General features: G+C 40.1%; 2 protein-coding genes across 4 annotated transcripts; one reads left to right on the top strand and one right to left on the bottom strand.

Moving 5' to 3' along the window:
• Positions 1-1,176: 1,176 nt before the first annotated feature.
• Positions 1,177-5,761, bottom strand: tmed2 (transmembrane p24 trafficking protein 2). Its single transcript, XM_074618023.1, has 4 exons — positions 5,395-5,761; positions 3,403-3,595; positions 2,766-2,873; positions 1,177-2,673 (listed from the first exon to the last, which is right to left on the bottom strand). Exons 1-4 carry the CDS (start codon positions 5,572-5,574, stop codon positions 2,549-2,551), a joined length of 606 nt encoding a protein of 201 aa, XP_074474124.1. The 5' UTR covers positions 5,575-5,761; the 3' UTR covers positions 1,177-2,548.
• Positions 5,762-8,277: 2,516 nt separating this feature from the next.
• ptpn11a (protein tyrosine phosphatase non-receptor type 11a) lies at positions 8,278-26,723 on the top strand. Of its 3 annotated transcripts, none has more exons than XM_074618811.1 (16): positions 8,278-8,535; positions 12,119-12,241; positions 14,489-14,683; positions 15,068-15,257; positions 17,698-17,817; positions 17,916-18,029; positions 18,771-18,867; positions 18,962-19,041; positions 19,241-19,399; positions 19,567-19,698; positions 20,306-20,460; positions 20,586-20,653; positions 21,776-21,927; positions 22,028-22,146; positions 22,248-22,353; positions 23,308-26,723. In XM_074618811.1, the coding sequence occupies exons 1-15, from the start codon at positions 8,522-8,524 to the stop codon at positions 22,315-22,317; spliced, it is 1,788 nt and encodes a 595-aa protein (XP_074474912.1). In that variant the 5' UTR covers positions 8,278-8,521; the 3' UTR covers positions 22,318-22,353; positions 23,308-26,723. The 3 variants fall into 3 exon arrangements, with proteins under 3 accessions (XP_074474912.1, XP_074474910.1, XP_074474911.1); XM_074618809.1 differs by having other exon boundaries at positions 18,962-19,059; XM_074618810.1 differs by lacking the exon at positions 22,248-22,353 and having other exon boundaries at positions 18,962-19,059; positions 23,308-24,010.
• The last annotated feature ends 364 nt before the right edge of the window (positions 26,724-27,087 follow it).

Genomic DNA, 27,087 nt, shown 5'->3' with positions numbered 1-27,087 from the left:
TAATGATAAGAAACTGAATATCTCTTCGGTATCCTTTTTTAAATTTTTTCTGACATCTTACTAATATATTTTCACTTTTTCCTGACATTATCCTATTTTTTTTTGCAATTTTATTAATATTTTTCTGTCATTTTTCTAATATTTTCAGGCATTCCCATTTTACTAATATGTTTTCAACATTTTATTAATATTTTCCAACATTTTACTTATATGAAAAGAAAAGGTACCGAATAACTCTTTTCAACCTCGACAGGAAAGCAATTCTGCATGAATAAGTATTATTAAATTTAATAATTACTATTATATTACAGTAGGCTGCAAATCCTGCATTCTCTTAAACTATATTTACACTTAAAGTATAAACATTAAAAGTACTCAATGTGCAGAATGCCCCCTTCCAACCACAGTACTATATTATTACAGATGCATTAACATGTAATGTTTCTCACTTTATATGGGTAATCTTTAATAATACATCATAATTTACAAGTTGATCATGTTTTGGATGTAGAATCTCAAAATACAAAGTAACTTGTAAGATGTCAAATAAATGTACTGTAGTAAAAAGTACATTATTTCTCTCTGAAATGTACTAGAGTAGAAGTATAGAGGAGTAAATACTTGTGCACACAAAACTGTGCTTGTGTAGGCTACAATGCTCGAGTAAAAGTACTTAGTTACTTTCCACCACTGCAGCTCTTTGACTTAAGTTAAAGTGGCAATTGTAAAAACACTATTACAGCACCTATTATAAGATAAAAGCCCTGCTTGTATCTTATCAACAATATTCTATTGTATTATATTATAAGTCTGGAATTAATTTTCAACTGTACAGGTAGAGAAGCGTGTGTGTTGCTTTAGTATCATTAACAATCATCAGCACTCTTCAACAAGTTGAGTCAGATTCTTGAACCCTTCAGCAGTTTAACTTGTCAAAGCAGGAAAAACAAGTGAAACAAATTAAATAATTAGATTAACGGTGGCTCAGTTCCAGCCGTTACTACAAGGCAACGCAGCAATATTCCTGCCGTCGGCTGTAAAAAAACATCTAATATCAACTTTTAGTTTCTCGCTTTCCCCCCCGGTCATGAGCTCCACCCAGTTTGAAAAACACTGAAAATTCAATATCGAACTTGATCAATAAGACATTACCACCCGTTTAAAAAGACATCCAAGTAATTGTACAGAATATTGGCTTTATTATGAAACCTGGGGCTTTTTTCCACAGACAATCATTCTACATTTGTACAGATCCATTTATCAGATTTCGTTGTTTTTAAATCACAAAAAGGAGAGACTGTGTACAGAGCAGTTTACCCGCCAGAGCTCACCAAAGATTGTTTTTAATACAAAACTGGAGCATATTCAGTGACATGCAACACTTGGGATGTGAAGCTACTGCCTTGGGCGTAAGTGTTTTTTTTACCTTGATGGGGAAAGAAACAGGTAAAGATATTAATTTAAAAGGCATCATCCAAACAGTTGCATGTCACAGGACACGCTCCAGGGAAAACAAACGGTTCAAAATTGTATACAATCATAATTTAAAATCCCTAACCCCAACAAAATAACTATAATAGAAGCAACTAAAGCACACAGCAGTCATTAGGTGTCAGACCCCCCACCCACTTGCCCAGCCTCAATCAACATGTAACATGTATTTCAGTATTCCTCTACACTTTGCGTTGGAGTTTTACTCCAAGTAGTTCAGTTTAAAATCCAACCCGACCTCAGCTCTTCAAGGTCTTACTGCTAAAGTGGAAGTTTTCAAATTTAAGTGTAAAAATTAAATCAACCTGTGGACTCTTAGGCCAAGAAACCACTCGCCTGTTGCCATTTTCTGAACTACGTAGGGAGTCACACCTGCAAAAGATGTCCACTGAAGCCCCCCCGCCTCCCCCGCAGCATGGATCGCTATGAATCAACAGACCGAGCTAGAAGCTGTACAGTTTCCCTTAAAGACCAGCTGCAGTGTAAATCCTTCAGGTATTTAGATGCATTCATCAGGAGTGCAATTTGTTGTTTGAGAGCATAAACACAATGTACAGATATCACATATCACATATCCGCCTTGTCTGACTTGGCTTAGACACTGGGAACAAAACCTCCTGCATCTCAAGACAAGATGCTTTGTTTTCATGTTTATCATTTCAAAAGGGTCCCATTTAAATCTTTATATTCTCCTGTGGAGACTCCACACATGCCTACACATTTATGTGCACGTCTAAGTCTTTTTCATCAGACTGCCTTTCCGGCAAGTAATTTGTACTTAACTGTAATTATTGAACAATATTGGACAAAAATAATCTGTTAAACAAAAAAAAGAAACTGACATCTATTCCAGAATCTTTTGACCATTCGTTTCAAACAAACACTAATTTATAACATTTATAAAGAAGGAACCGAATAGGTAACAGGAGAACAAAACATCTCAGATCCAATCATATGTAGGCTTTACTCAAATCTGCCAGTCTCATTTCCAGAGTGTAAATAACTGTCTTGGTGTTGGAGAAATCAGTGGAGGACACAGAGGGATCATTTCATCGCACTAAACCACTCGCCGTACTTCAAAAAATCTCTTCAGGTAGTAAATCTGTCCAAGTGTCATTGCCACCAGAACCAGAGCTTCAAAGAACGACCACAGCACCACTCTGCTGTTTGTGTTGTCGTTGACTAGAAAGAAAGAAGAAGAGACAGTTTTTGAATTTCCACTTATACAAGTAAAATGCTTTATTGGTACGTGTTCTCATTGGCTCTGGACTCACTTGCTCTGTGTATCCTCTCGCGAACCTCCATGTACTCCTGCTCGTGCTTTACAGCCGTCATAGCAACCGCCAGCTCGTTGATCATCTCCTCCAGCTTGTTTTGGTGGGCTGAAACAGGCAAAAGTACTCATCAGTAACCGGTCACAGCGCGGTTGATGTGCACAAAAGAAACATGCATGCAATACATGCATAACAGGTTGGCAATTGTGGTTTATGTCGCAGGTGATGTCGTCCCATCACCAGAGACATTTATAGATCAATCATATTCTCGCTGTGCAAATAGTCAAGCCATTCACAAACAATACAACTTCCTATGTATTGTAGAAATGCACAATATTAGTTTATACTATGGAAACAACACTGGTTAGAGAAAACTCTGCAGTGCATAACAAACTATTTCACAACAGAAGTTTTGCCCTGTGCCCTACCATCCCAGCTGTCACCACCTACAAAGAGGAACAGAGTGCCCAAAATAAAGTCAAAAAGGGAAAGAAACTATCACAAACATTGACACAAGATCAGCAGAATACAGATAGAAAAACTGGTTTGCACTCTGCATGATCTATGTGGGAAGAAGCTAATTTCTCTTTTGATACACAGGCATATGAATAAACCCCCACATACGCCCGTCATGTACCTTCTGTCTCCATGTCCTGGCCTTTCGGTGCCTCTCCGATATCAATCGTGAACATGACGATCTTGGGCGTCATGGTTGACATCTTGTTGCTGAAGCAGAACTTGTAGGTTCCGTCCATGTGTGCCGCCACCGAGTATTTCCCGCTGGACTCCCTGTCGCCTTTGTAGATCTGCTTACCGTCAGGCCCGGTTATCTGGAATGGACACAAGAAAATAAAATATATCAGGGGGTGGCTGTGGCTCAGAGGGTAGAGCAGGTCATCCACCAATCGGAAGGTCGGTGGTTCGATCCCCGGCTGCTCCGGGTCACATGTCAATGTGTACCTGAGCAAGACACTTAACCCCAAATTGCTCCCGCAGGCATAGCCATCGGTGTGTGAATGAGTATTTAGATTAGATCCTGATGGGCAAAGTTGGCACCTTAGTACCTTACCTGTGTGAATGGATGAATGCTGACATGTGGTACTCAGGGTGTACAAGAGCATTGGGATTATTGTGTGGATCTCTCAGTCCAGGAAAAAAAAGAAATACAATAAAATGTGTGCATTATAATAAATAAAAAGAGACTGAGGGGTGGTAAATATGTACATATATATATATATAATAATAGATCACTAATGTATGACATAAATACATGATGGCTGTTGTAACATATTGCAGCAACATCTGGGTACACAAAACACTCAGTTGCTGGTTAAATCACAACAACGTTTCCACAGCAAACAAGTCAAAAGATTTATATGGTATGTTATTTAAATGATGCTCAAACACCTTTATTGCCAATATATCTAGTTGCATTTCCTGTATCCTCATGAATAATTTAATTAACATGTTGCACACTTGTTAGCAGAAAGCTGGACCAATAATAATAATTTAATCCAGAAATTAAAATGTTTAAATGAGTTAATAATAGCCATCAACCTGGATAACTTGTTCACTTGATGTTAAAACACTTTTTTAAATAACATTTGTCATATATCATGATATAAAGGACAAAATAAAGAAAGATTAGAAAGATATCCAGAAAATACAAAAACATTATCAAAAAGATATTCAATTAAGGCTCCAGTCTCCATACCTATCTAATCTAAACCAGGAACAACTTTTTTTAAATAACATTTGTTGTAAAGCAATCATGATATAAAGGACAACATTAAACTAAATTGTCAATATGCCAATTAACTGTTTCAATATGTAGTAGTAATATACCACATATTAACTGTGCACATAGTGACCTTTGACCTTTTAGGCAAATTATATTCAACAAATTTTTTCACATTTGTAATCTTTCTTAAATAAACAGTAAGTTCTCAATTCTTTCTTTCCAGTATTTGTTCCACCAGTGCACATAAATACATGATGGCTGTTGTAACATATGGCAGCAACAATCTGGGTACACAAAACACTCAGCTGCTGGTTAAATCACAGAAAACAAGATTTATATGTTGTGTTATATAAAATAAATATTATTTATCACATATATATAATATTATAAAATAAATTTATTTTTTGTGATTTATTGTGAACTAACAAAATACATTTTATTTTACTTAAAAATAAAAAAAAGTATTTTATTTTTAAAAAATAAAATTTATTTTATTTTAAAAAATAAATTTAAAAAATGTATTTTGTTAGTTAATTCACAATATTGACAGTATTTGGTCTTCAATTAAACATCTGTTTCCTCCTGTCTCAATAACGTTGCACTTCCTGTATCCTTATGAATAATTAAACTAACATTATCACGCACTTTGATAACAGAAAGCTGGCCCAATAATAATAATAATATAATCCAGATGTTAAGATGTTTAAATGAGTTCATAACAGAGATCCACCTGGACTGGAGTTCTCCTGATGTTCCGCAGACAGACGGAGGAAGCTAACGTTAGCTCGCTAGCAGAGGCCTACTGGAGCATGATCTCATATGCGAGTTCAAACACTCACATTGAATCATGTTAGGTTAGTACTTTATGATCTAAATGAAGTGTCTCACCTCCACATCGATGTCCAGGAAGCCTCCTTCGGCCACCTCGAACATGAGGCCCATCTTCGTGCCGGAGTTGACCCGCTCGTAGAAGCACTCCTCGGCATGGGCGTCTATGCTAACGAAGTAGCCGGACGCGGTGGCTGACAGCACGGCCAGCAGCACAACCAGCTCCGAGGCTGTAAACATGGTGCTGAACGGGTTCTATCGGGGGTGTTACAACAGGAAGAGTGTGGAGGTTGTTCCTGGGGGGTGCTGGCTGCAGTGTGTGTCTGTAGGAGAGCAGGATGTCGGTCTGTGAGAGGAGAGGAGCCGCTCCAGACTCGGCTGACTGTCTTCTGGTCTTCTGCTCTCTGACTGCCACGTACGGGCTTAAACGGAGAGCGGAGAGGGACAAACTTAAGAGAGTGCGCGGCGCAAAAACAGACTGTCATAATAATAGTAGTAGTGGTGCTGTCAAAATGTTCACACTCTAACATCATTCATATGGAAAAAATAAAGATATTTGATATATATAAAAGAAATAGGACTATATTCTATTGCACATGGTTTAATGATGGAACACAGACAGCTGACCAATTACTTAAAGGTCCCATATTGTAAAAAGGGAGATTTTCAGGTCTTTCACATTATAAAGCAGGTTTAAGTGCTATATAAATACTGTTAAACTATCAAAACGCTCAATATACGGAGAAACACACACAGCCCGTATTCAGAAATTGCACGTTTGAAACAAGCCGTTAGGATTTCTGTCCATTTGTGATGTCACAAATATACAATATTTAGACCATTACACGGTTTTAAACGTACACATTCTAAATGTGTCCCAGTTTATTTCCTGTTGCAGTGTGTGTAAATTTCATCAGCTGACAGGAAGTAAACATGGACCCAAACTGTTGCCTAGCAACGCAATGCCGTTGCAATTCCATTGAAATGCCCTAAAACGGAGCGTTTCAGACAGAGGGTGAATACAGGCATATTCAGGTCGACAGTATGAGGAAAATAACGTTTTTTTTTAACATTACAGCATGTAAACATGTTCTAGTAGAAACACAAAATACAAGTATGAACCTGAAAATGAGCACGATATGGGACCTTTAATAAGAATAATTATAATCTGTGTATCACAGCTGTCACCCTGCACTATATTCAGTTTTAACAGTTTTCTTCATCTCCTTGTATTTTTATATCTGGTATATTTTTTTTGTACTTTGTACTACTAACTTTTTTACTGCCTTTTTACTAACATGTTTTGCACTATGGAACTGTGATGCTGGAAACTTGAATTTCCCTTGGGATCAATAAAGTTACTATCTATCTATCTATCTATCTATCTATCTATCTATCTATCTATCTATCTATCTATCTATCTATCTATCTATCTATCTATCTATCTCATACGAATAGCAGACAAGACGAGTGACAGTCAGAAACGAAGCAGCATATAAAGTTATGGAATTCTGGAAATTATAAGGTTTAGTATAATTATATTGAATAATTTAAGTGATATATGTGCGCACACACACTAATCATAGGTCAAAACTGCGCTAAATTTGGCTGAATTCTAAAAGGCAGAAGTGGTACAATGAAGAGCCATTTGGGAGCCGAAAGAGCCGACTCTTCTTGGTGAGCTGAGCCAAATGATCTGACTCACTAAAAAGAGCCGGAATTCCCATCACTACTGACGACGGCGTTGTTTTATGGTTGAAGCGGCACAAGGCGGTGAGCGGCGGAGCGGCAAAGCGGAGCGGCAGAGCGTATCCAGATGGGTTTTGCCGCTCTAGCGTCAAACATTCCGCAGCCCACCGCGGCGACCGCACCAGTCACGTGATCAGACAATCCCATCATCATGAAAAGGAGAGCAGTAGATAAAATGTTAAAATACATATCTAAGCTGCAAAAACAAAAACTGACTTTTCTTAATTAGGATATTTACTATTCTGCATTGGTGGAAGAAGTACTTTTACTTAAGTAAAGGTAGCAATTCCACTGTGGAAATACTTCTAATTAGGATATTTTCTATTTTGCAATGGAGGGAGAAGTACTTTTACTTAAGTAAAAGTAGTAATTCCACTTTTACTTAAGTAAAAGTAGCAATTCCACTGTAGAAATACTTCTAATTAGGATATTTACTATTTTGCAAAGGTGGAAGAAGTACTTTTACTTAAGTAAGAGTAGCAATTCCACTGTAGAAATACTTCTAATTAGGATATTTACCATTTTGCAATGGTGGGAGAAGTACTTTTACTTAAGTAAAAGTAGCAATACCACTGTATAAATACTCTACTTCTAATTAGGATATTTACTATTTTGCAACGGTGGAAGAAATACTTTTACTTAAGTAAAAGTAGCAGTACCACTGTATAAATACTCTACTTCTAATTAGGATATTTGCTATTTTGAAAAGGTGGAAGATGTACTTTTACTTAAGTAAAAGTAGCAATTCCACTGTAGAAATACTTCTAATTAGGATATTCACTATTTTGCAATGGTGGAAGAAATACTGTGTCGCCTCACTGTTGTGATGCTCGTTCATGTCTATTTAGAGCGAGCAAGCGTGAGCCCGACGCTGACTTTTCGTTGACTTAACGGCCACAGGTGTCGCTGTTAACAAGCATTTCTGATTCTTACAAACAATCACTTTAATAAAAAAAAAAAAAAGCTCCCATCGTTCACTTTAAAAGAGTCAGCTCTTTGAGCCGTCTCGTTCGCGACCGACACATCACTAGTCGTCAGTGCGCATGCGCAGACAGAGAAAGTGATAGAGGAGTCTTTAATTTGTGCCTCGCTGTCTGCCGGACGGGCCGAGCTCTGTGGTTTTATATCAGAGCAGCGAGGAACGGCCGCGCAGGGTGATAAAATCCGCGCACCCTTCTCTATGTCGTCGCATGTTTGGTGACGTCTGATAATCGACTCTTCTAGCTGTGGAGTCTCCTTTAGGCCGCGCGCAGGCCTACAGACACTTTACTTTGTTTCTGTAACACCAGAGAACTATTGTTTAGTTTCCATGTCTGGATATCAGAGCCCGTTTTGACCGATGAAGCACTTTATTGTGTGATTGAAGCGGAAACGGTCGGAAACGTTAGTTAGCTGCTAACTGTAGCTAGCTGCTAGCTGCCAGCGAGGAAGTGAGAAGATGACATCTAGGAGGTGAGGAAACACAATCTGCTCAGTCTGCACAGTCCCTAACACGATCTGCTGGTTATTACACAGTCTGCTGGTTATTACACAGTCTGCTGGTTATTACAGAGGAGAAACTCAGTCTGCTGGTTATTACATAGTCTGCTGGTTATTACACAGTCTGCTGGTTATTACAGAGTCTGCTGGTTATTACACAGTCTGCTGGTTATTACAGAGTCTGCTAGTTATTACATAGTCTGCTGGTTATTACAGAGGAGATACACAATCTGCTGGTTATTACACAGTCTGCTGGTTATTACACAGTCTGCTGGTTATTACACAGTCTGCTGGTTATTACAGAGTCTGCTGGTTATTACAGAGGAAACACAATCTGCACAGTCTGCACAGTCCCTAACACAATCTGCTGGTTATTACATAGTCTGCTGGTTATTACATAGTCTGCTGGTTATTACAGAGCAGAAACACAGTCTGCTGGTTATTACATAGTCTGCTAGTTATTACATAGTCTGCTGGTTATTACATAGTCTGCTGGTTATTACAGAGGAGAAACTCAGTCTGCTGGTTATTACACAGTCTGCTGGTTATTACACAGTCTGCTGGTTATTACACAGTCTGCTGGTTATTACACAGTCTGCTGGTTATTACATAGTCTGCTGGTTATTACAGAGGAGAAACTCAGTCTGCTGGTTATTACACAGTCTGCTGGTTATTACATAGTCTGCTGGTTATTACACAGTCTGCTGGTTATTACATAGTCTGCTGGTTATTACATAGTCTGCTGGTTATTACACAGTCTGCTGGTTATTACATAGTCTGCTGGTTATTACAGAGGAGAAACTCAGTCTGCTGGTTATTACACAGTCTGCTGGTTATTACACAGTCTGCTGGTTATTACATAGTCTGCTGGTTATTACATAGTCTGCTGGTTATTACAGAGCAGAAACACAGTCTGCTGGTTATTACATAGTCTGCTGGTTATTACAGAGTCTGCTGGTTATTACAGAGCAGAAACACAGTCTGCTGGTTATTACATAGTCTGCTGGTTATTACACAGTCTGCTGGTTATTACATAGTCTGCTGGTTATTACATAGTCTGCTGGTTATTACAGAGTCTGCTGGTTATTACATAGTCTGCTGGTTATTACAGAGTCTGCTGGTTATTACAGAGCAGAAACACAGTCTGCTGGTTATTACACAGTCTGCTGGTTATTACAGAGTCTGCTGGTTATTACATAGTCTGCTGGTTATTACATAGTCTGCTGGTTATTACATAGTCTGCTGGTTATTACAGAGTCTGCTGGTTATTACATAGTCTGCTGGTTATTACAGAGTCTGCTGGTTATTACAGAGCAGAAACACAGTCTGCTGGTTATTACACAGTCTGCTGGTTATTACAGAGTCTGCTGGTTATTACATAGTCTGCTGGTTATTACAGAGTCTGCTGGTTATTACAGAGCAGAAACTCAGTCTGCTGGTTATTACATAGTCTGCTGGTTATTACACAGTCTGCTGGTTATTACAGAGCAGAAACACAGTCTGCTGGTTATTACACAGTCTGCTGGTTATTACAGAGCAGATAGCTCAACTCTAACTACACTCAGCTGTTGGGATGTTGCTGTGTCTGTAAACAAGCTGGAAAAATACTGAATATCTAGTTAATGTTAGATAAAGACCTGATGTTAATGTTAGCAGCATACACCGGTAACTCACAGCCCATCAGAAGAGGAGAGGTTAGTAAACACGTTACTGTCTGTCATAGTTACAGAGTAGAAAGTAACGTTACTACAATAGTTACACTATGGAGAAATTATTATTATTATTATTATTAAACTAATTAAATCTCCTCAGGACCATGAATGAGAATCAGGTTTTCACATACAAGCAGTGGAAAGTACATTTAAGTACACTTTAAAAAGGTACTTTTGACTTACGTAAAATATCTGAGTACTTCTTCCACTGCTGGTAAACACGTTACTATCTGTGATGTATACAGAGTAGAAAGTAGTTACAGCAGTAGAACTACAATATGGAGAAACAGAATGATAATATTAGGTAAGTAAAGCACAAACATTTAAGTACCATGAATGAGAATCAGGTTTATTGCCAAGTAGGTTTACACATATACAAAGAATGTGCCATGGTATTTTGGTGCATAATAATAAACCTAGTAAGAGAAAATAAAGAAGAGTACTGAAGAAGACAGACTACTTGTACACACAACACTGAAGGGTACTATATTCACATAGAGGGAGACAGCATGCAGTGTAAGGACGGTTCTGAACAAAGACGGGGCAAACACTGGCTGAGTCTTCTGGAGGATGAGATATAATGAACCAAACAGACAGACCGTCTTTGGGGGGAAAACGAATGGGAGAGAAAAGTCCAAAGATAGTCCAGAAAAAGTAGCATACATGTCGTGCCACGCTGCTTTTTCTGTCACATTATCAGAATATTTGAAGAACGAGTCACTCAAATAAAGTGGTGGAAAGTAAATAAGAGTGCTCCAGGAATGAGTCCTAAAACCTGGAAGCATTTTAGCACTTCCTGTTCCCTCGTTTGGGTTTTTAAATGGCTTTTTATTTAGATGCCTGAAATAAAGTCTGTGGTTAACACAAGCTGAAGAGATTTTAACGTTTTGTTCTACGACATAAAATACATCAATAAATACCCCACTCGTGAATTTTGAAACCGTTATGTCTTTAAAAAGGCGGTTGCTAATGGTACGAGTCCAAAGCCTCCGTTCTTTCCACGCTTCCCATTCATTGTCTATGTAAGCAGCCGTGTAATGCATTCTGGCGTCACGTTGGCCGCTCCTCATTTGCATAAAAGGAGGCTACTTTATGCAAATCCCAGTTGTCTGACGCGACCTCCCGCCTCTGGAAACTCCCGAGAAACTTTTAAACTAACTGTTGTCGATCTAAAGTAAAGACAGATTCATTAATTACGTTGTTTATTTCTCACATAAAACGTTTTCAGAAACACTTTTCTGTGAAATATTTTCGTGATATAAGAGAAGAAAGCTTCCAAACGAGTCGCCGTGTTGGTTCAGGTTTTAAAGCTGGAAGCAGCAGCCCACGAAGAGAAAGCGTTCGTCCAATCAGGTGCCTTGTGTCTAGTGGCAGCCCATTGAGCGTCCAATGCTGGGAAGCGAGGCGATCCCTCGTGATAACAAACGCCACGGGGCTAAATGAGACTACTAAACGTCATCACGCCGACTCGTCCGCCTTTACAGCCTCGTTGTGTTTATACTCGCCCTCATGTTACCTCGTGGTGTAGTTCGTTTATAGCATAACGTTAGCTTTTTACTTCTGGGGATTGCATTCACACTTCATGACAAATCATATAAGTGGTGTTCATTAGTGGAGATTATCTTGCTGCACAAAACGTGTAAATATCATAAACGTTTGAGCTGATTTTCTGCAATAATCCGAAATCCAATGGAACAACCCCGTTGGCTTTTTGTCGAGGGAACCAGATCGATGCTAACTTCCCGGTTGGCCGATAAATATACATGGAGCTCTATACAGTCGAGATTTTGGACACAGCCTTGCTCTCCACACTGAGGCTGATTGTTGTTTTCCTCCTCTTTCAGGTGGTTTCACCCCAACATCACAGGTGTGGAGGCTGAAAACCTCCTGCTGACTCGTGGAGTGGATGGGAGCTTTTTAGCCAGACCCAGTAAGAGTAATCCAGGAGACTTTACCCTCTCAGTACGGTAAGTGATGCATACAATACAGGATACAGTGTGACACTGTGGCAGCAATCTCAAACTAACTTTTTGGTACTCTCTGCTACTGCATGTGTGGGGGAGGACAGCAGAAATGAACAAAACACCATCACAGAAAGCAGTGGTGATTCTTTAGTAGGTGTACATGTATGTGAGCTTATCAATAGAGGCCGTTATTTCATGTTTATTTGGTTACCAGTGTCAAGTTTGAGTTTATTTAATAGTTTTATCAAAACTAAACTTATAAATTAAGTGAGATAAAATAGCCATCAATGAGAAAATATTCTAATGTATATGTTTTTAAAGGTGTGATTCATGATCTAAATGATGCACTAACGCTGGAACAAAACTAAATCCAGGTAATAAATGTTCTCTAATGATTTTAAATATGTTATTACATCATTAACGTTTGTAAACATTGCAGCAAAAATGGGCCGATATGAAGCTGTAGATCAGACAAATGAAATGTTTTCATCCATAACTCAGTTATGACTTTTCAAACTTGTGATTGTGCACCAACAGCCAGTAAGAAGATAAAAAGCATCAGATGGGAAAGTGTTTGTGTAAACAACATTATCACTTCCTTTTAATTGAATATTAAATGATACCTACTTTGCTTTTAGGAGACCGGTCTCTGTTTGCTCGCATGTCTTTCATAACGACTTTATAAGATGATATGATACACCGTGTTGTGTTTTCAGGGCCTGAATAATCAAATGATGCTTGAATATTAATAAGAAACTGAATCCTGCTCTTCATCTTAAGCTTGAACTGTGTTGAATGATGGTGGGAAACCAGCGTTACCCAAAGAAGGGAGCCTCTTACTAATAAAAAAAGAAGTTAGTGGTTTTTATCTCGGGGCTGTCGAGTCATAAATTTCTAAGATGACGTATCATTAACTCAGTTTAGCTGATGTAGCCAAAGCTATTTTGGTCTCAGTCTCATATTTGAGCTGCACAGTCTCTCATCTCACACCATATTTACTTCATATGGAAACAAAACAAGTCATGCTCCTCTGGTGGAGACATTTCCACAGGGAGACTCGTCTCCGCTGGTTCAAACCAGCACGTCTGTCTCCTTTTGTGCTCTTTCTGCCAGACTTAACCAGAAGTGGTTCAGGGTTACACCCCACCGAGCTTCAGATCTGCCACAAGTTCTCCTTTTCTATTTTCCGAGATACTGGTGGTCACCTCCAGTGACTCAACACAGTTTGTGTCACAAAAACATGGTGTTTTCCTTTAAGAAATTGCATCTCAGTGCCTTTTTTTGAAAATGTTTGTTGTCTCTCACCTCTCTTGCAACAGAGATGGCACCCAGAGGATTATTTTTAGGGCTGTCAAAGTTAACACGATCATAACGCAAATGAATTTTAACACCACAAATTTCTTTAACGCATTAACACAACCTGCAAATCTTTTTAGGAAGCTAGAGTGAAGATACTGGTGTCATATGAAACTAGAAAACCTAATGAATCCATCAGTACCAACCATGTCATACTAGCTTGTCATGAAGGAGGTTAAATAACGCTCCGAACTTGCACTAACTTTTGGAGATTCAAAGAGGTCCCTTGACCTCTGACCTCCAGATGTGTGAATGTAAATGTGTTCTATGGGTACCCACGAGTCTCCTCTTTACAGACATGCCCACTTTATGATAATCACATGCAGTTTGGGGCAAGTCATAGTCAAGTCAGCACACTGACACACTGACAGCTGTTGTTGCCTGTTGGGCTGCAGTTTGCCATGTTATGATTGGAGCATATTGTTTTATGCTAAATGCAGTACCTGTGAGGGTTTCTGGACAATATCTGTCATTGTTTTGTGTTGTTAATTGATTTACAATAATAAATATATACATACATTTGCATAAAGCAGCATATTTGTCCACTCCCATGTTGATAAGAGTATTTAATACCTGATAAATCTCCCTTTGAGGTACATTTTAGATAAAAAAATGTGCGATTAATTTGAAATGAATCGTGATTAACTATGGACAATCATGCGACAATCAGCCCTAATTATTTTCTTGATCAGTCGATCAGTCGTCTATAATATGTCATTAAGTGAAAATGTGAAGAACACAAGTGATGAAGCCCAACATGATGTTGTCAAGTTGCTTGATTTTAGAGCTGCATCGATCGATTACTCGTCAGTTCCTGTTGGAGTCTGTTGACGATGTTGTTGCCCCCCCGATGACAGCATTATCCTCAATGTTTGTGCTTTTTATTTTCTGCAGGCGAAATGGAGCAGTCACCCACATTAAGATCCAGAACACAGGAGACTACTACGACCTTTATGGCGGGGAGAAGTTTGCCACGCTGGCGGAGCTGGTGCAGTATTACATGGAGCATCACGGGCAACTGAAAGAGAAAAACGGAGATGTTATTGAGCTCAAGTATCCCCTCAACTGTGCGGACCCCACCTCAGAGAGGTGAGTGATGACGCCTGATGTTATAGTTTTGTGCTTGAATGTCTGCCTGCCAACTGTCAGGTCCACTTTGGATTGATTGTATAATGTTATTTATTGAAGGGCGAGGAGAGAAGAGAAGCAAAGAGAGCGATATAACAGCCTCAGTTACTGTTAAAAAGGGCTGTCTGATGGCGAGGTAAAGCGGCTGTGGACGGCAGGAACTGCAGACAAATGTATTTTAGCCACCAAAAAAAAATCAATATCTGTTTAAGTGTACGCTATATTTGGAATATTTTCCCCACTTTACCTCGCCGTCAGACAGCCCTTTCTGACAGGGAACTGAAGTTTATCCCGATCCCCATTGGAAGTCCAGTCGAAACTTATTTTCACCGTCTTTTTTGCCAGATGGTTCCACGGACACTTGTCGGGCCGGGAGGCGGAGAAGCTGCTGTCGGAGAAAGGGAAGAACGGCAGCTTCCTGGTGAGAGAGAGCCAGAGCCACCCCGGGGATTTTGTTCTGTCGGTCCGGACCGGAGATGACAAGACGGACAGCAGTGACAAACCCAAAGTCACTCATGTCATGATCCGCTGCCAGGTAAACACACTCCTCATTACCTTCCTACCTCCTCTGTGGTACAGTGGTTTTTGTTGCTGTTCTCTGGTTTATGAGGTCCTCCCGTTTCTTTAGTTTGCAACTGGACGGCCACTGCTTTTATATTTTATATATTTAATTTTTAGTGTTCAAATTCATTATCTTTACATGCACTTAAGTAACCGGGTCACCGTCGGCTTTCTGCAGTAAGGTTCTTTATTAAACAGACAGAAAAAACCCACAGAAGGGCAGCAGATAATATCGATATATAGATATAAAGATGCTTTAGGAGGTCCGTACATTAGAGGCCTCTGGGAAGAGTCGTGCCAAACAAAAATAAAGCGGATCACAAGTGCATCATTGTCCTTGACAACAGTGCATGTTTTTCAGTTCCTCTGTGATATGAGGTTAAAATGTGCTCAATGAGGAATGCCAGGCGTCCGCTGTAGCAGGTTGAGCGTTGTCCACTCATAACTTTTGCACACAGATCTCAGGTTTAATCCAGGATTTAAAGATTGTTTTCTTGGTGAGCATACACATGATAAAGACTTCAGTGTCAGTGGTAGTCAGTTGTGGGACAGACTACGCTGGAATAAGTGTGGCTAATATTGATTTTCTTTAATGTTTACACGTAATGACTTTTAAACATCAGCATCATTAAATGAATGGAAGGGTCCCACTTGCAGTAGGAGGTGGACAGCCCGGCACCAGACCAGCTCCCACCCCGCTGACCAGCTCTCCAGAGCCAGCTGTGTCCCTCAAGACAGTTGTCTGCCCTGAAGACGCATTAGCAGCTGCTGCTGCTCTGAACCATTAAACCAGCCCGCTGCTTGATTCTTTCCTGAATCAGAAGACCGGGAGGGAAATCTGCTGGAGAACAGACTGAGCTGGTGGCGTTTGGTCACACTCCCCCGCTCACTACTTTAACAAGATTTTGTTGAAAAAAAAGCATTTGCTACTCGAACATTAGTGTGAAATGTATCAAACTAGTTGCATACTCCTCAACACCGTCCACACAATCTACAGTTTACACCCACAAATGTAAGGCAGCAGAACATACATTTTGAAATTTATATTTAGGAGGATTTAATATCATCGCAGAGATATACACTTACATTTTTAAGCACTGGGCCCACGGGCCATCAAGCCCCTAAATTTGGTGGCCAAAATAAATTTTTGGTGGCCCAAATGTAAACGTAAAACTTAAGCTTAAAACTTGAACGTAAAAACAAGACAGAAAAGGTAGACCTCTCGATGCATCCCTAGAGATAATCCTCAGTTCAACTTCACGAATCAGCCGTTCCTCGTCCATTGCAGCTCTTTTCTTTGCAGCGAGCGACAGCTACGACACTCCATCAGAAAACAATGCAATCAAACTGATTTTGTCGCCGACGCTCGCTCGCGTCACATTCAGGATACAGTTTATGGTTAGTGACATGGACACCGTAATCTCTTCGAGACACACAGTCTCATTCTCAAGCGAGACTTGATAAAACTTGGTGGCCACAGGGGGCCCTCTTCATCGGATATTTGGTGGCAACAGAGTAATGGCGCATTCACACCAAGCGCAAAGTGAACCTTTCGCTCTTTAAGTGTTGATGGAGCCGCTACTATGTTAGCATAGCCTGGCACTGATCAATCCAAACTCCATTCAGAAAACAAGCATTTTAAAAGTAGTTTGCTTGTCGTCTTGCGGACAGACCTGACCAAGCATGAATTCAGACTTTTTGGAGCTATTTCAGCACACTTTTGATCTGTTTATTGCAATTAAATCACAGCACAGTTTGTGTATTTTGGGTTCATACTGCAGTAGCGACATGTGATTTGCTAGATATAGTCAGTGCAACGGTGCTGTATGTGAATACAGCTCGCCCCCGGATGATGTTATGAACCCCGACACAACAGCGTTTAGTTTTCTGACGTATCGGGGACTTCCTCAACATGTACAGAGCAGCAACAGTACTGGTTATTTCTTCCATGGTTGATGGCGGAAATGAAACCATGCAACATAAGTTTTTGTGGCCATCGGGCCATGGTTAATGTTGAACCCTGCATCACCCTCTGAGCAACACCTACATTTATTTCCATGAACTTGTCCTCAAAGTGGAGTACAGTGGAAACTGAAGCAGAACCTGTGACAAAGGCTACACCTTAAGTTCCGGGTCATTAAGTTCCTGCAGTGGAAGATTCAGACACATCTGTGTGCTGCAGGGCAAAGCCATGTGCTCTCAGTACAGTCTGTCCTCTCACTGTGGAAAGGCCGGGGGAGGGCAGAAATAAATCAATACTGATCTATTGCAAGTATACATGGATTTACAGAAAGCAGGTTGCTACAGTGCATTTAAACGTCTTGGATTCACCTGGTTTCTTGTGCATGTAAATGTTTTGATCGTCTTGTGATGGTGAGACTGGTTCACTCATGTGGCTGTGGCTTCTTCTGCAGCCTGACCTGAAGTTCGACGTGGGCGGAGGGGAGAAGTTTGACTCCCTCACTGACTTGGTAGAGCACTACAAAAAGAACCCCATGGTGGAAACTCTGGGCACCGTGCTTCAGCTCAAACAGGTACCTCTAATGTCCGTTTCATTCACTTTTACCGTTAAGCTAAGTCAATATTTCCCTGATTGTAGTGTCTGATGCTGACTTCCCGCTCTCCTCCCCAGCCCCTGAACACTACTCGTATTAACGCCGCCGAGATTGAAAGCCGAGTCAGGGAGCTGAGCAAACTAGCGGAGGCCACGGACAAGGTCAAACAGGGCTTCTGGGAAGAGTTTGAGGTGAGTGGTGCTAGTTGTTGTGTCCCGCTGGAGCCCACCTCACAAGATGCACGCTATATCATGGATTTAGGATTTGTGTTTAATGATATTTTTATCCTTGCACCTTTTACTGATATTTTAGATTTGCATTCTTAATATTTGCAGTCTCTCCTACCGCAACTTCTGAAGAACAATTTCCTTCAGGATGAATAAAGTTTTATTGTATCTTATACGATTTTCTGTTATCGTATCGTGTCGTATCGCGTTTTATGAATGAATGAAACCTTTATTTCCCCTAGATGAATTTGCTTTGCACAAAGAGCATCACATCTTATCATATGTTATCGTATTGTGTCTTACTGTATCTTATCATATCTTCTTGTATCCCATCGCCTCGCATCTTATTGTATATTATTGTATCGTGTCTTATCATATCTTGTCTTATCGTATCTTATCGTATAGCATCTTATCGTGTCTTATCATATCTTACCGTATCACATCTTGTGGTATATTATTGTATTATGTCTTATCATATCTTATGGCATCTTATTGTATAATATTGTATCGTAATGTATCGCATCTTATCATATATTAGCGTATCTTATCACACTCTACCTTATTGTATCGCATCTTATCATATATTAGCGTATCTTATCACATCGTATTGCATCTTACCGTATTTTATCTTATCTTATCATATCGTATCTTATTGGTTGTAAACGGCATGCTGAGATTTGACTCTCCTCTCTTCTTTCCATCCAGACGTTGCAGCAACAAGAGTGCAAGCTGCTCTACAGTCGCAAAGAGGGCCAGAGAGCAGAGAACAAAAACAAGAACAGATACAAGAACATTCTGCCTTGTGAGAAAAGCCTGACTGCTCTTTCACTATAACAACCTTTCACTTTCACCTGAGGGGATTTCAACAACTGAACTGTGTTTGTTTCTGTTTCCAGTCGACCACACACGTGTGGTGCTGAATGACAGGGACGGAAATGAGCCAGGCTCCGATTACATCAACGCCAATATCATCATGGTAGTATCTGCCGTCATGGTAAAGTCACTTCATCCTCAGGAAAAAACACACACATCATTTATTCTGTGCTTGATAATATGTGTAAAATGATGTTATTGTTTTGATTTTCAGTCAGTTTGTGCTCTTGTTTTGACTCCATGTGCTGTATTTGTGTTCATTTTCAGTATTCAGCTCACCGTCTGTGTGTGTTTGTGTGCAGCCGGAGCTGGACCCAAAGGTTAACAGTACAAAGGTGAAGAAGAGCTACATCGCCACTCAGGGCTGTCTGCAGAACACCATCAGTGACTTCTGGAGGATGGTGTTCCAGGAGAACTCACGAGTCATCGTCATGACCACCAAGGAGGTGGAGAGAGGAAAGGTGAGCAGAATGGATTACCTACTGATCTGTGACTACTTCTACTTGTAACCGAGTATTTCTACACAGCGCTATTACTACTTTTACTTAAGTAAAAGATCTGAACACTTCTTCCACCGCTGCTCTTTGAAAGAGGAAACATGACAAAGTGATTGTTTTTGTGTCTTCAGAGTAAATGTGTGAAGTACTGGCCGGACATGTCGGCTCTGAAGGAGTACGGTGCGATGCGCGTTCGCAACGTCAGAGAGACGGCTGCACACGACTACATCTTACGAGAACTCAAACTGTCCAAAGTCGGACAGGTAAGTTGTGTTTGTATGTATAAACATAGATCAACCAAGTGGGAGCTCATAGTTCAATATGGAGGACGCAATCTGCCAAAATCTAAAATAAATAAATAAATGACTCAATAAATAAATATGTCATTAAATGTAGCAAAATAATATTAAAAATAAATGAATTGATAAAATGTGACATAAATTTATATTTCTGTTTTAATTTGCTTCTTTATTTATTTATCTTTGTATTAATTCCCTTATTTATTGACTCTTTTATTTATTTCTGTATTTAAATTTTTTATAGTATTTTTGCATTTATTAATTATTTATTTTGTATTTATTTTATATTTATTTTTAAACTTATTTATATACATATTTATGTATTTATTCATCTATTTCTGCACAAGTTTGCTCAAGTATTAATTGTGATTCATTGTTTAAGAAAAAGATTTGGGGATAAGATAATTTTAAATAGGTGTTGTAATGCATATATGTTTGTCAGTTTTTAACCTCTAAAAAAATCCGTTCTTTAGTAGATGCAGTTTCACTAGATGGCACTAGTGGGTGTTGGAAGTTGAACTGTATTGACTCTCTGTTTGTTGAAAGTTGCTCTTAACTTGCGTGTTTTCAGGGCAACACAGAACGTACCGTTTGGCAGTACCACTTCAGGGCCTGGCCGGACCACGGCGTCCCCACTGACCCAGGCGGCGTACTGGACTTCTTAGAGGAGGTGAACCTGAAGCAGGAGAGCATACTGGACGCTGGGCCTATAGCGGTACACTGCAGGTACACACACACACACACACACACTGAAAACACTTACATAAATTAGCCATAAATCCTCTAACAGACACCGTAAGTGGGCACGTAGGAAACATGTTAACTCAAAGACTTTCTCTCATGTTCTTCAGTGCAGGGATCGGGAGGACAGGAACGTTTATAGTGATTGACATCCTGATAGATGTGATCAGAGAAAAAGGTGAGTCCTGCAAATTTACATTCACGAACATTAACATTTTGGTCAAAGTTCATATGTTTTAGCTTCATGCTATTTGCCCTTCAAGCCATTTTAAAACTTTTTTCCACGTGACCTGACGTAGGTTTCTGCATGATGACGCTGCTACATGTACAGTATATATACACATCCTTATAGTCAGTGTATAAACGTTATATACAGTAAGTTAGATGGTGGTCGTCGTGCTCCCAGTTTGGAGAAGCAGACAGGAGTACCGGCAGGAAGCTAAGTGATGTACTGCTGTGGACGCCACGTTGGTTCAGATCCAAAAGTCACACAATAACACAAACAAACTAACCGATGGATGCAGCGGTAGAGCAGCAACTCTGTGTTCTGAGAGGTCAAATGACTGTTTTTGTGAATGAGTCTGGTCTGATGCCCCCGTCTACAGCCGCTTTACCTCGCGGTCAGACAGCCCCTTCTGACGGGGAACTGTAGCCGTTATATTGCTCTCTTCAAAGCCACCAGACTCCATTCACAAAAACAGTAATTTTACCTCACAGAACACTGAAATATACACAACCCCACTTCAGAAAATCAGAACTAACCCTTCAGTTATTTCCAAACTTACCAAACGTTGACTCAGCTAGTGCTAGCGTTCACATTATTCATAACCTGATTGATTAATTTACTTTGGAAACCTACGTCACTGCTTTTTGTTACGGCTGAGTGCGAGCACTGTAACGTTCATTCCTGTATTTTATACCTGTGTTATTCTATTTGATCTTGTTTTTATTTTCGTATCTCTTGGCTCTTTAATGGCTGTTTTTAGTTGTATTTATAATGTCCTTTCTTTTTCTTTCGTCCCGATGCTTTGAATTGCCTTGTTGCTGAAATTTGCTACATAAATAAACTTGTCTTTCCTTGAATTTCCCCTCTGGGGATCAACAAAGGCTTATCTCATCTTTAGCAGTTAGCTTACAACTATCTATAAACCAACACACATGAATCGTATTTAGGAATCTTTTTCATCTTCTCCAGCTCTCACTCCGGCCGCTGTATTTTTAGAGACTCATAATGTTGGTTTTGTTTATGTCACCACTGCTAAGGATGTTATCAGTGTGAGATACTGTCCTCATGTTGCAGGGGTGGACTGCGACATCGACGTTCCAAAGACCATCCAGATGGTTCGTTCTCAGCGCTCTGGGATGGTGCAGACTGAGGCGCAGTACAGATTCATCTACATGGCTGTACAGCACTACATAGAAACATTGCAGAGACGCATAGAGGAGGAACAGGTGTGCAGCAGATAACACTTTTTTCCTCTTATTTATTCTGTTCCATTCTCCTAACCTTCCTCTGTTTTCTCCTAACCTTCCTGTGTTTTCTCCTCTGCAGAAAAGCAAGATTAAAGGGCGCGAGTACACCAACATTAAGTACTCTTTGTCTGACCTGACTGGAGGAGAGCAGAGTCCTTTGCCTCCTTGCACTCCTATTCCGACTCCCACCTGCACAGAGTAAGCAAAGGGCTGCTGTTCGACTGCTTTATGTTACATTTAAACCACTTGTTAAGAAACCCTCATCATGAATGTGTATGTGTATGTGTGTGTGTTGGCAGGATGAGGGAGGACAGCTCCAGAGTGTATGAGAACGTGGGTCTGATGCAGCAGCAGAAGAGCTACAGATGAGATTCACCTTTGACCCCAGTGCTCTATCAGTTCCGGGTAAATTAAATGACATTCTCACCCCATTTACGCCTGGTATAAAAATGCGATCTGTATCTGGACACATTGAGAACAGTCTATAGCATTTGTACGGGAAGTGGGGGTGTTTTTTCTATAGGCCTATTGTTTAAATGCAACCTCGCCAGCCGGGCAGTCACAGACCGCTATGAGCTGGCTGGAGCTCTCTAGAGGCCGGTCTGTAGACGAGAGGCTTTGATTTCCTTGTTGACGAATAGTTTGTTTAAATATCACGACACAATTCTCCATTATATAATTAACGGGAACCTGTGTTTATCTGCGTTTTTGGAGTTGAAAAGCTCCACAATCGCCCGCGGGCGTAGCTCGCTCACCAGCCGTCCAGTGACGCTCACAGGCCGGCTGCAGAGTGGCGAGGGAGAGAGTAGCCTCTGACGGGTCAGAGAGATACCTGCTGAGTCAACATGACCCTTTTTAACACTAATCTAATATCTGTAGGGAGATCAGTCCACTGTTTTGTTGCTGTAACTGGAAGTGGATCAGTGTTTTATATTTACCGTCTCCCATCGTTGATGATCCCGTTCGTCTTACTTCACCATGAGCTGTTAGAATAAATAGTTTAACAGGTGGTGAAGCTAAACCTGAAGTATCTTATAAAGTAAACAAACATTGGTCAGAAAAAAAAATCTGAATTTTTTGGTAAAATTGCAATAGTGGAACAAGTCTGTTTTTTTTCTCCAGTGCCTGTTTTAAGGCTAAAGCCTGGCTTAGCATACTGCAAAATAAATGGCTTAGACTGTATGTACTGTATGCTGCATGCATGCGTCAGTAGTAAATAGTCGGTGGTTTCGAATACAGCCCTGAAGTTGCCTCAGTAACCCCAAATCCTGCTTCATAGTACAGGCCTCAGGTTCTCTCTGCAGGTGTGAGGTGAATGAAGTATTTGATGAGTATTTTCTGTCTTTCTGTCTCCTTCAGGATCTCGATACCTGACAGTTTTTTCGCCAGCCACACCTTGACGCCTGAGACTTGACCGTAATGACATGGATTAATGGAAAAACACAAAATAACGTGAGGGAGACCAGACACCAGGGTTCCTCCTGTTCTCGCTCATCTTACATGAACATTTGCCCTCCAGTTGAATTCTAAACCACTGTGATGATCATCAGAAGAGCCTTTTGAGAAGCCTAACATGCTAAATCCTGCTACTAAACAAACACAGTTCTGGGTTTAGCCTTTGTAGAGCTCACCCCAACAAGGGCTGCAAACAGCGAGCACTCTCCTCAGAGGGAAACACATAGCTAATCTTTGCTCATTTTTCTATGTTTTTTTTTTATTATTAACCAAAGGAAGGTTATGTATTTGTTTGTAGACAGAAGTGAGTTCTGAAAGAGGCCTGTGCCAAAAACCACGGATGATTTGATCCACATTTCTCAGCCAATTAAACGTCTCTATTCTGTTTAACGCGGTGGGAGACGAGACCTTAATTGTGGACAAAAGTGGGGCAAAATGTCCAGTGATTATTGTCACTGTGTTATATAGAGTAATGTTTCTGAATGAAGAACTATTGGCATTGTAGTGTTATACCATATTTACTGTTGATTTGTAATCCACTGACTTCTAAACATGAATTCCTTTTTTTTTTGCGCCAGAACTGCCTCGAAGAGAAACTTTAATTCAGGCTGTTCGGAGTGTGAATTTTTGTCGTCCACATGGGTTGAATATGTTTTTGGGATACGCAGTGTCTGTTAGTTAACCATTCCTGAGCTCAAGCCGAATGCCCTTATTGCTGCACTTTTATTTAGCAGCATAACAGTTACAGTCAAGCCTTGATTCACCTGGTGGATTTATAAATAATCTAATCTGGGGTTTGGAGAGGAGTTTCTTCTATGTCGGAGTCAGTGTGATGACATATTAAGATTTCAGGGGAGTCTGTTGTGTAATCTCAGTTGCAGGCATCGCCACCGACGCACGGCTGCCAAAAAAAACTTTGTTTTTTAAGTTTTTTTTAAAGTGCATATTACTTTTTTTTTTTTCATTCTTTCTTGTGTTTATTTTCTTCTTTTTTTTAAGACAAATGCCTTTTTGTGTACCATTGCCTATTTTGAGCACCACATGTACTTAATTTTAAGAGTCACTGTTTTAAGAAGCAATCACACATTTCTCAGCTTTGGCGCTATAGATAGTCATTGTTGTGGTTATAGATTGTTGGCCCTGTGATGGATTCAGTACTTCATACACACACACACACATACACACATACACATGTACACAAACACACTTTTCTTGTCTTTCTGTTAATGTTAATCAAAAGAAAACATTTAAAGGAATATTTCGACATTTTGGGATTTCCTGTCTCTGGAACTGGCTTTTCCGATTTTCAAATTGAGGTCGTATAAATCTTTGGATGCCTTTAGTTAAAGGGACTGTTTGTAACTTTTTAAGCGTATAAATGTAGCGGGTCGGCACACTCCCTGCTCTCTCCGGCTGCGGGCGGAGAGAGCAGGGAGACACGCTGCAGAGCCCCGCTGCCTCAGCCTGCACTGAGAGAGGAAAAGCCAACACTAGGTTCAGATCTAAATCATGTTCATGGAGAGACCTTCGTCTGGTCAGCTAACATTACTGCCAAGCAGCTGAAATATAGAGTGATATTGTGCTTTTAGCTGACGTGTGTCGCCTCACTGTTTTGAGCGATGCTCGTTCATGTCTATGTAGAGAGAGCACAAGCGCGAGCTCGACGCTGACTTTCGTTGATTTAACGGCCACAGGTGTCGCTGTTAACAAGCATTTCTGAAAGTTACAAATAGTCCCTTTAACTATCCTGCGATAAAGTCAGTCAAAAAGAGAGTCGCACAATATCGGCGAGGTGTTTCAGGGATGGAGAGCTTAATAGTTTATCCTTCTGCTAACCGCAACCGTGAGCCATCGGCTAAACTACTAGTAACATTTTCTCTCCATCTCTGAAATGCATCGCCGATATTGTAGCTCGCTAGATCTCAAATGTATGCAATATCGGTTTTGGTACCCAACAACACGGCAAGATGACATTTTAGATGTGTAACTTTAGCCCACTGCTAGTGTTAGCCTCCAGTCTTCCCTTTGTTTTGCCTCCAGCTAACACCGTGACGTCATCATGACGTCGGCTGTAAAAGGGTCTCGTTTGTTTAAACTGTACAAAAAAAAGTCAAATCAATCAAGTTGTGGTCCAAAGAGGTTGTGTCATGTTCAGACAGAGCCAGGCTAGCTGTTTCCCCCTGCTTCCAGTCTTTATGCTAACGTATTTCCCAAAATGTCCAACTATTCCTTTAACTTCATGTTCACAATCAGCTGCAGTATTTAGGGAAGTCCGATGTTTTGGATCTTCATTATTCAAGTGAGAAGAATCCACGACGCTCATTTCAAACATGTGGCCTGAGTATTTTGTTTTTGTCATGCCTTCCCATCACGACGCCTTGAGAAACTGCAGTCTTGCGATTGAACTTACTGTAACAGAGCTGACTCAGAATCTCTCCATTGAGAAAAGGAACAGAAGCGGCTCTCCTCTTTGCCTTGAGGGACAGTTCTCAACAACCACTGATCCAGGATTGAACAGCTTCTTTCTGTAACATTTGGGGGATAAATAATCATGAAATCAGTGTTTTTTCGGGGGCTGCTTCCTCCCACCGGAGGACTCTGCTAACGCCCGGCTGCTGCTTCACAGCAAGTGTTCTTTGAAATGATTCCTCCCGGGTGAACGCCATCCACTGACTGAGATCTTCTGAAGTGTGGTGTACTGTATGCAGTTTTATCGTCAAAAACGAAATGAGTTTGTACTTGTCTCATGTTATCGTGGAGTGCTTGCTTTGTGGTGTTTTGTGTCCTGTGGTGTGCGTGAGGATGTGTGTATGTGTTGTGAGAGTGCGGCTGCCTATCAGCCATTATGATCTTTCTTTTTGTTTTTCTTCCCAGATGATAAAACTGCTTTCCATTTATCATGTAAGCAATTTAGATGCATAGACGTGCCTTCTATGCATATGCCTATGTGTATGTGATAGCTATTAAAAGAAACAAAACAGTGCTCTTTAGTTCCACCGCCATTCAAGAACCTGTAACACTTAAATGTGAATTATTTCATCCTGAACAAAAAAAAAAAAAAAAAAAAATTATCGCAATGCAAACAAACTATATTTTTTAACATGTATATTGTACATGAGTACCTGGTAGAGGAGAATGTACTTACTAAAACATATCTACTTGCCAATAAGATATACTGTATGTATATTCCTACAGCTTTCTCTCTGTGACACAGGGAGGGACCTCTCACAAAGCTTAAGAGGTTTATTGTATGACTTTCAATGCAGTTAACCGTGTTAACTTCCTCAGTAACAATAAATGGCAGGCTCATGCCTCATTAAGACGTGTCGTTTTCTTTCTGTTTGGGTCTGATTTACACATTTGTTTGGCCTGGGATGATCAATATTTGCACAAAATAGAAGCGCCAAAATTGATTGCAGTCGTTTTCTGAGACAAAGTTCTTAGTTATATATCAGTGGTGTAGTGGAAGGTATACTAGGTATACCCACCTCTTTTTCTACTGGTTTACACACACACATATAAACTATATGTATATATATATATATATATATATAAATATAACCTACCCATCTACGGTACACCACCTCATCAACCAATACAATACTGATTTATGTTTGAGATATTTGATTTTGGAGATTTGTTGCTTGATGCATTGATAATGTAAGAGAATGTTTGTTTGTTTTT

This window comes from Sebastes fasciatus, chromosome 19 (genome assembly GCF_043250625.1).
Source record: "Sebastes fasciatus isolate fSebFas1 chromosome 19, fSebFas1.pri, whole genome shotgun sequence".
Classification (NCBI taxonomy): domain Eukaryota; kingdom Metazoa; phylum Chordata; class Actinopteri; order Perciformes; family Sebastidae; genus Sebastes; species Sebastes fasciatus.
This window is presented reverse-complemented; position numbering and strand designations above follow the sequence as displayed.

Excerpts from the sequence above, each read along its gene's own strand:
- tmed2 (XM_074618023.1), bottom strand. The coding sequence starts at position 5,574 with ATGTTTACAGCCTCGGAGCTGGTTGTGCTGCTGGCCGTGCTGTCAGCC. Across the intron at positions 2,874-3,402 it reads CCAGGACATGGAGACAGAAG|CCCACCAAAACAAGCTGGAG; the intron begins GTACATGACGGG and ends TGCCTGTTTCAG. Across the intron at positions 2,674-2,765 it reads CGAGAGGATACACAGAGCAA|TCAACGACAACACAAACAGC; the intron begins GTGAGTCCAGAG and ends CTTTCTTTCTAG.
- ptpn11a (XM_074618809.1), top strand. Across the intron at positions 12,242-14,488 it reads GACTTTACCCTCTCAGTACG|GCGAAATGGAGCAGTCACCC; the intron begins GTAAGTGATGCA and ends TATTTTCTGCAG. Across the intron at positions 19,699-20,305 it reads AACTGTCCAAAGTCGGACAG|GGCAACACAGAACGTACCGT; the intron begins GTAAGTTGTGTT and ends GCGTGTTTTCAG.